The 10,001-nt window shown below is 35.4% G+C and overlaps 1 protein-coding gene across 1 annotated transcript in view; it reads left to right on the top strand.

Moving 5' to 3' along the window:
* LOC129739410 (uncharacterized) overlaps positions 1 to 10,001 on the top strand; it is a 363,355-nt gene that overhangs the window by 331,580 nt on the left and 21,774 nt on the right. The window contains exon 6 of the mRNA XM_055730891.1: positions 3,722 to 3,861. Within this exon, the coding sequence (XP_055586866.1) occupies positions 3,722 to 3,861 (140 nt within the window). The remainder of the gene's footprint in view (positions 1 to 3,721; positions 3,862 to 10,001) is intronic.

Consider the following 10,001-nt stretch of genomic DNA (forward strand, 5'->3'; position numbering starts at 1 on the left):
GACATTGATTTTGAGACCTGCTGCCTTGGAGCTTTCGGTGAGGTCGTCGAGTTTGCTCTGCATCTTTCCACAGACACCTACTGGAAAATTATCACGGTAGTGTGCACCAATGTGACACTGGATTGAATCAATTTGGGGTTTCATTTTTTCAAAACTCATCAAAATATTTTTGCAGAATTTTTAAGTAACGTTTACATGAGTAAATTTTTGAAAAATCAATATCATTTTTGTTTCTTAGTTGCAATTCTTCGAAGGAATTTTTCCGCTGAACAACTTTGTCGAAGCCCGTATCTTCGTATCACTTGTAAAGTGGCGTAGAATAAAACTCGTGTAGTTTGGTTGAAGTAAAAACTTGGAGTGAAATGTTTTTTTTTTTCAAGGAATTTAACAGCAAGCTGTCATTCTTCCCAAAAAAAGTGAAATGTATTAGCTGCCGAGCACGTTTTTATACCCGACAGAAAAACATATTGCATGGATACGAGTTTGTTTATCTTCACAACGGATTCATAGGTTACTATGATTTATCATAAACTCAACAGTATCATATTAGACAAAAAAAGTCATTAAGGGTGAATGGGAGCATGTTTTTGGCATTGAAAAACAATAAATTCAATTGCCATCACTGCTAGTGCCTCGCGAAATAATGCTTAAAAAGTAGTCATGCAATACCTCGCTAGGCACCCAGCAGTGATGTCAAATAAATGTATTGTTTTTCAATGTCAAAAGACATGCTCCCGTTCAACACCTAATAACTTTTGTGTCTAATAAGATACGAAGTTACGGTCTTGAACAAAGTCGTTCAGCGGAAAATTTCCTTCAGGAATTCATAAATTGGCACAAAAACCATTAGCAAGCTCGGTTCCTCAAAAAAACTAAAATTATGTTGATTTTTTCAGTAGGGGAGAGTGAGGTAACGTGGGCCATGAGGAAACGTGGGACACTCTAAATATCTCAGCTGTGTGTTGAGATAAAAATCCCAATCCAACTGTCATCGTCGTCGATTTGCGTAAGCATATTTTTCTATATGTTGTTGACTTATGTACGCATCATTTGCTTCTTTTACTTAACTAGCCTAGAAAAATGTATACTTACATATGTACATATTTAAACAAGCACCCGCAAAATTGCATCCGTGGGAGACCTGAAGTACATAACAAAAATATGCTCATACGCTTATGATCTTAATTTGTCATGATCTGGAAAAGGAATTTTTGATGAAACATCAATAAGTCACACAAACGCAACTAATTTGCTTGTGGGGAATCGTGGGCCATCTATATTTTTGTATTTTTATAAACATTCAGAACTTAAAATACGTTATTACAATCTGTAAAGTTTCTTGTGCCAAATTAAGATTTATGAAAAATGTTTTATCTTCCTTTTCTAATGCGATAGAGATGAAAATAAATCCTATATATGGAATTTTGCTGAAATGTTCGCGAGCAAGGTTTTAGGAACTATTCGATCATACACAACTCTCTTTTTTATTTCCTCATCTGAGATTGCTTTAAAATAACTAAATGAATTATGAAATTTCAGTTTTGGGTCAACTCATAAACTTTTCACGTTATCTTGTCAATTTGGATTGGGTGGCGGGTGCCTAAATATACCTTAAAAATGTAGAAAACCTTTCCATTTATTTATTTCTTTTTATCTTTTAAATGATGATGTTATGAAACATAGAAAAAAAAGTGGCCCATAATACCCCACTCTCCCCTACAAAACTTTCAATTTTCCGATACAAACCAAAAAGTTCATATTTACTTCTGTAAACGTTAATAAAAATTCTGCAAAAAATCATGGATGAGTTTTGGACTGAAACGAAGCTTTTTAGACCCCAGGGTTTGGAAGATTCATAAATGATCCCAAATCGACTCAGTCTAGTGTGGTGTGACACCTTCTGAGATCTGGATTATAATAGCGTGTTTCTCTAGCGATTGCCAATATTACAAGCGATCGTCGGTAAACGAATCTCGTAATGCAAACATATCAAACTTCGAATTTTGCTATGGATGTTGCAGATTGGTAATCATTGTTCTTTGAAGTTTTTTTTTTAACTTTTGGAAAACTTTTCCGGAAAAAATTTTTTATTCCAACCTTTGTTTGATGTTGTATCGTCATTTCTAGCGATACCGTTGAAACTCGATTTGCACCATTTCATCGGCGCTGTGAATCGCTAGAGTCAGTTTTATTATGTTGTTGTGTTTTTCCTGCTCTACGACTGCTCCCAGCGCAACTGGAGACGACAGCAACAGGATAGAAGTGGGTGGGAAGGCTCTTTTGATATTCATAGGAATTTTCACTACTTTTTTGCCACATGTATACATGCGCCTTTATGATTCGATTTTCTTCTGTCTTTTATGCCCCACAATCAGCATCTGCGAGAGCCGATGTGTGATACGGTTTGTGTGCGCAGTGTCAATCTATTTGGTGTTTTTCCGTAGTCTCTTCCAATTTCTTTCTTCTTGTTATCCATAGCGCATTTCCCGGGGCATGGAAATGAAGTTGTTCTATCCGGTTCCTCCTGGCTGAAAGAAACTGGAAATTGAATCTTCACTGCGATGAACAGCAACATCTCCAATTGCTTGAAACATTCGCAAATGCAAAATCGAGAGATTTTTTTTATCCTAAGCCTTCTTCCTTCACGGGGTGATGGTTACCAGAGTGGAATCTTTCTCGGAAGGTTCACAATTGAAAGTTGAGTCTTCACGTTCAGACATTCCGAATGCAATCCTTAGTTTGAACATATTTTTAAAGAGAGTATTCAATTATTTATGAGTGCTGAAGTAAAATAAGATGGAAATTGCGCATTCCACCCTTAAGCAAACCGGTCTAACGCATGTGGGATGCCGACAACCGGAGGACATCCAGTGAGGGTCCTTCCTTTGTTGCTGGATTGTCTTATTATCAATTCAAATCGGCTACGAACATGTGCTCTCGAAAGCGTCAGGATGTCGACAAACGTTTTACGTGGAAGAGAGATACTTTTCCAACCTAATGCAACTCTACTATACGGACTTAAATGTTTATTTGAAGTCTAGTCGGATGAAATATTCTCTATGAACTTTTCGAAATAAAAAAGAACACCTAAATTCTTCGGAATACGGCATCTTTATCATAGAGCAAATATTTTTTTTTTAATTCTTTCTTAAAAGCTCACTCTTTAGTACCTATAAATTCTTGTTTGCCTTTTTTGTTTGTTGTATTGTTATGTTAGACCACGTTGGCGTAAGTTTGTATAATGAACAAGCATAGGTAATGGTTATCGACGACAAGTTTGCATTCGCAGAGATCCAAGCTGAACGAACTCCGGTAATACCGTGCTGCTTATAATTAAGATCACTGAGATTCTTTTAAAGTTCAGTTCAATATTTAATGTTTTCTTCACCGGAAAACTTCACAAGTAATATAAAGATTCTACCATTCATTTTACAGCTTTTCGCTCCCCATTTTTTTCCACCACCAGGGGATTTTGTAGAAGTTTATGTTTATTTGTTGCCTTCAGAAGACATTCACTTGAGCACGAATGGAAACTGTCTCATTTTTATGATATTTTAAAATAAATAAATCCGTTCCGCCTGCCACATTATAAACGTAAAATCAAACTTGAATTGATAAATAAAATATGCAGAGCCCATTTCATACACACGCACACTAACAACAAACCGCCCTTACTAATGCTGTGCTTCCCCCTTCTTCTTCTCCTTTCTGCCGTTTGCAGGTTCGAGATACATAATTTACAATTTAAATCCGACAGCATCACGCGCCGCCTGAGCATAGATGGCCCACATCCGGGTAATTGGTTTGCCGTCGCGTTTATCAGCTGGACCGATCCGAACAACGAGCGCATCGAGCAGCAAGGTAAATTTCCCCAGGCGACACGACGCGGCATAACTGCGCCTCCCCCGCAGCCACGCTATTTGGTTGGGTCCGGGAACCCAGGCTTTGTCACAGTTGTAGCCGGAAGTTGTGTCGATTTTTTTAATTTTTTCTTTTGATTGTCTTCTGAAAAACTGTTGAATCAACCACGAGTTTAGCATAAAGTAGAAAGAAATCGGCTCTAAAGCAAAGTCACTTTTCCCTATTTATTTTGCTTTAAAATGATGTAATTGACACAGCCTAGCATAGATCTTAATGTGCATGTTTATTTGCTGTTAAACACCTCGAACTACACCCTGAATCCTGTGTCTAAACCATAAAATGTAAGGTCATGATTCTGTTTATGATTCAGATTATTTTGAGATATGAAAGCTTTGTTAAGTTCAGAAAAATGAATACAACTTTGAACAGCATAAATATCTTTATATATTAAAATAAATTTCTGTCTGTCTGTTCCCTATATTCAGACTCGAAAACTACTGAACCGATTTACATAAGATTGGAAAGTGGAGGCTCCTAAAACCGGAGAGGATTCCTATTATAGTTTTGAACCCCTCCCTCCCACAGGGGGGTGGGAGGGGATCTCACAAACAAAAGACAAATATTTGCATAATCCGAGAACCGATTATGCAAATGGTACCAAAATCGGCATGGGAGTGGATTTGGTTACGAGAAATATTTCTATGACTCCTTTGTACACCTCCTTCTATCTAGAGGGGAAATAAGAAGGAGGAAGGGAGCTCTTACACCTTTTTTTTGCATAACTTGAGAATTAATCAAGCAAATGGAATCAGATTTGACATGTAAGGGTATTTGAATTCGAAAAATGTTATTATTTGAGACCCCTTCTTTCGTCCAAGAGAGATTGAAAGGGGAGGGGGGCTTCTATTGAATTTTTATTGTAAAGTTCGAGCAAATGGAACCAAATTGGCTTGGGACGATATTTGGATATGGGTAAAAGTTTTATGATTGTTTGAATCTCCTCCCGACTTGCATTGAGAGGATAGGAAGAGGGGAGAGGTTCCATACAAATTTTTGCAATACTCGATAATTGATCAAGCTGGGGGAATTAAATTTGGCATGCGAGGCTATTTGGGTGAACGGAATGTTCCCAAGATGATTTGAAGATCTTCCCAGCTTTGATTAGAGAATCATTAAGGAAAAAGGGGCTTCCATACAATTTTTTTTCATCACTTGTATGGAACGAAATTTTGCATGGGAGGATATTTGGATACGGAAAAAGACTGTATGGTTGTTTGAGACTCCTCCCGGATCCCAGTAAACAAATATGAAGAGAAGAGGGGGCCACCACAGTTTTTAAGGATGTCGAGAATTAATCAGTCGAAAGGCACTGAATTAGATACGGGATTGTATTTTGATACGAGTAATATTTCTATAATTATTCATTGAATGAGATAAGAAAAGGAGACGGGATCCTCATACATTTTTGTGGCTTATCTATAGAAATAGTCATTCGAAAGAAATCAACTTTAGTAGGAGAGGGTTTTTGGAGTGGAGAAATTTTTCTATGCTTATTCCGGAACCCTCAAGTGGGGGATGAATAGTGAAGAGGGTTCAAATTTGTCATAGAAAAGTATATGGAAATAACAATTGAGACTCCTCCTTTTTTCAGTGAGGAGCTTGAACTCGTGAAATGATCAAGCAAGTTGTGCATAGAAGGGATTAGGGTACGAGAAACTTTTTCTCGATTATTAAACAGGGGGACTTTCATAACTTTATTTTTTATGACTTAGAAAGTGATCAAGCAAATGGAACCAAAATTGGCTTGGGAGAGGAATTTCATACATGTTAAACATTTATTATGGAAGAATTCAAGAACTTCTGAAAAAATAAATAAACACAGCGTTTTAATTTTAGATACAAAATAATGATTGGAAAACAAATTCTAGGACAGATTTTGAAAACAATAAAAAAAATTTGTTGAATTTCCACCAATTTTAGAAGATGAATGTTTGTCCGCCTGTCTGTCTGTTCCCTATAGACTCGGACACTACTGAACCGATCATCGTCGTGAGGGTATTTTGGGCCGGAGATGGTTTCTATAATAGTTACTAACCCCTCCGACTGAAGGGGGGGGGGGGGGTAGGGTCTAACGGGTAAAAAAACACCATTTTCACGATTTTTTCTCTAGAGCTATCGTTCAAACAAATGTATTCAAATTTTTTGCATTATACAAAGCATTGTTGAAAGAACATTTAGTATTTTTTTCGTAGAAAAATATTGAAAAATGAGTCGGTGACGGAGCACTTTCGAGGATGCCTTTTAGAAAACAGGATTTGCGGTGAACACTGTATCTCAGCACAGAATCATCTGAAGTCAAAAAATCAGAGCAAAATATTTTTAATACATGTTTTTCTAGACCCCAACGTTTTTATTTAACTTGAAAAAAATTTAATGAAATTTTTGTGGCTGTTTGAAGTAAAAACTAAGATTTTTCACTAATCACTAATCACTAATCGTACTTCCACAGCCAGAACTTATGTCTGAGTCCCAAAGAACAATAAAAGTGTTTTATTATTCTTCTTGTCTTTTTTCATGTTTTCAATTATTTTAACATAAAAACATTAAAATAATCAAAAACATAAACCGGTTGGGCCTACCATGGAGCAGAGAACGCAGAGAAATCTGGAACACAGGAACAGGAAGAAACGTGGACCACCAGTACCATACGTTTCGAAGGGGCAGTATCGTTGGAAGCATGCTAAGAAAAATGCTCCTTGATGAGGAAACCACACGTTATGTAAAGTAATATCACTATTCACTAGGACCATTCTTCAGCGGCTGGAAACGAATTATTTTGTACACAGAAATCACAAAACCTCTGAAAAGTGGCATATTTTAGAAGGTGATGTTTAAGGTTTTAAACTTCTAAGATTATTATGATTCGTTAACTGTTTTGGATTTCAATGTACAATCATTTCTGGTCATCGACCAAGGATAAAGCGCCTTTACTCGCTCTTGAAAATAAAAAGAGAATCCGAAAATATTAAAAGAACAAAAAACCCTTCGAGGTCCTTTAGAACTCGAAAGATTTTTTTTGTAATTTGTAATTTATTAACTTTAACGCAGCCTGTCGGTTACAATTAACTATTAGTTCAGGCTAAGGAAATCAAAAATTTTCAAAAACGTTATCCTTATATTTAATTCGAAGCTTTCAATCAGTTCAGTTGTTCAAATGGATAACATTCTGAAAATTGCTGAACAGAGTCGACAAAATCTAGAGAGTTCAGAGTGAAAACACCCTGACTCCAAACTATATTTTAACGAAATGTAAGTAAAATAAACAATATGGAACAAACTCACCAAATAAAAAATCAACAACTGGCCTTTGTTGGTTGATGGTGATTTTTTCTCTCCAGTCTGCTCCCGAAAATTTCACCTAAGCGGAATGAGGCTCAAAATATTCATTCCATCCGCCAAGAGACACCCTTGACGATCACACTCAAAGATGAAAGATTTATCCGCAAAATAGTTTCACAGTTTTAAGCTAAACCCTTTTACCAAATTTGCGCGACGAAAGCACAGTGGCTATAATATGGACGACCAGAACTTCCGGTCATCGTGGAAATCTTTGTATTCAAATATGCTTAAAATCACTTTTCCCTTACGTTATATTTAGAACTTGATTAGTAGGCTTTGTCATGAACAAAAGCATACATGAGGGAGGAACTAGCCGAAAAAATGTCATTCCGGAATTTAACTTGGTTTTTTTCCTTTTATAACCGGGGCCATCCGAATGGGCATTCTATTTGAAACACAACATTTATTCACAATTCAACTCTGCACACAAAATAAATCTTTTAGATCATTGATATCACTCAATCGGAGCTAAACTTATTTGATATTTAGCTAGGAAATGGTGACGACAAGAAAATTCATTCACACGCGAACACTGCCTATTTTTTCCAACATAGAATCAACAGTTTTTTGCATGAAATTGTAACTACGATATTCATGAAAGCTTAGTAAAACCCACTCCGTCCCACTCGTGACTTCAATTTTTTCACTTTTATATTTTCACCAATTGAACACATTTTTCCATAATAAACAGATGATTTCCATTTTGCACGATCCGAACAGCAAAAAAAGATTTAGAGAGTTTCTTGAAAATTTTAATGCTAGTGATTTGGATGCATTTTTTCATTTGTAATATGTATCGACCGAAACCAAAGTTCCAAAAGATGAAATCATTCAATTTTTAACTCGCGAAAAAACAAACAAGAAAAACGCGACGTCGGAAAAAACGCGTCCGTTCTCGAGCACGGCTTACTGTGTCCCTGAGCAAGTAAAAACTAAGATTTTTCACGAAAAAAAAACTGCCATTTTTGATCTGTAAAATCTCCCCGAAGTAAAAAAAAAAGAAAAACGTTGGGGTCTGGTATTTTATATGTAGAAAATATGTTCCAAATTTGAAAAGAATCGGATAAGTAGTTTTCAAATGACGATGTGCACGGACTTTAAAAATGTGCTTTCGAGAAAAACGCGTTTGAAGTTTCTGCTCTTGCTTTCTTGTAGTATTAGATAGGAGGAGATAAAGGCCTATAATTTCTACAGTGCTTCAATTGACTTGAAAGTTTGACACAACATTCTTGAAATGTTTTACAATAAGAAAATAAAAAAAATAAAAAATCTATTTTTTGAAAGTGGCTGAAAGTGGGGAGGCTCCCATACAAAATTTACATAAAATATGACACAATCCGTACAATTTATGAGAAATTTTTATCAAATTTTCTACACAAACATACTTTGACATAATTAAATGATTTATTATCATGGTGGGCAGGTTTTGATGTATTTGGACCAATAATTTTATTTACTAATGCTTTTGTAGGAAAAGGGGGGGGGGGAGAGGTTCTTACATATCCATTGTAAAATATATCAGAACTCAAACTATTTTCTAACGATGTTGATCACATTTGGCACATCATAAAATTCTTGATGTCATGAAATGATTTAAAAATTTCTGAACGTTTACCATTTCTGTAAAAGGTCCTATAAAAAATTTACAAAAATATGATTAAATTCGAACAATTTTCGAACAAATTTTATCAAAACTTGATAAATATTAGGGATTTAACATGATTAGATTATTTATTGATTTGACAAACAGGTTTTGATCTAATTTTATAACATTTTGTATTTTGAGACTCTACATCTATATCTATAAAAGTGATGTTTGTCTGTCTGTCTGTTTCCTATGGACTCGAAAACTACTGAGCTAGTCAATTTGAAATTTGGTATGTACGAGTTTTTGGAGTTGGAGATGGTTTCTAATATACTTTCAAACCCGTTCAAATTAAGGGAGGGGGTGCTCCCATACAAAGTTAATAAAATAATGACTCAATTCGAACAATTTCCGGAAACTACTGAACCGATCAACCTAAAAATTTGTTGTAGCCGTTTTGAAGACCGGGAATGTTTTCTATAATACTTTCAGTCCCTCTTAATCCAAAAAGAGGGGGTTCGCATATAAAATTAACAAAGATATGATAAAATCTTCGATAAATTTTTTGTTCAAAATTGATAAAAGTAAGCGTTTTAATATGACTAATGAAGATTTATTGAATTGATGATATATTTTATTCATAGACGCTTCCTATTTTACCCAGACAACCATTTGGTGGGTATTCCGAATTTGCAGCACAAATATACATGCAAATATACGTGTAAACATATCGTATATAGTGCAGCAAAACCAGTATATACGTATCATTTTGGAGGCCTTATAGGTACATTAGCACACATATTTTTGATTTGGATTGTATTGTCGTAATAAAATAATGCAATGTATTTAAATCTATAGATTGAATGAGAATATGCATGGGCCGCATATTGTAGGTGCAGATATACGGATTGTCGTAATAAAATCATGCAATGCATTTAAATACGATAAAGAATATGCGTGGGCCACACATTGTAGGTGAAGATATACGAAAATGAATTTCAAATAACATTCTATAGGATATAATCTGTAAAATAAAATACGGCTTCTGGTTGTCTGGGTAATGAATGAAATTTCTCATATTAATTAAATGTGAAATACATGTTATTTGGGTTCCCTCGTATTGCTCGATTGTGGGCAATGAGAAGCAGACTCTCAG

Source organism: Uranotaenia lowii, chromosome 1 (genome assembly GCF_029784155.1).
Source record: "Uranotaenia lowii strain MFRU-FL chromosome 1, ASM2978415v1, whole genome shotgun sequence".
Lineage (NCBI taxonomy): Eukaryota > Metazoa > Arthropoda > Insecta > Diptera > Culicidae > Uranotaenia > Uranotaenia lowii.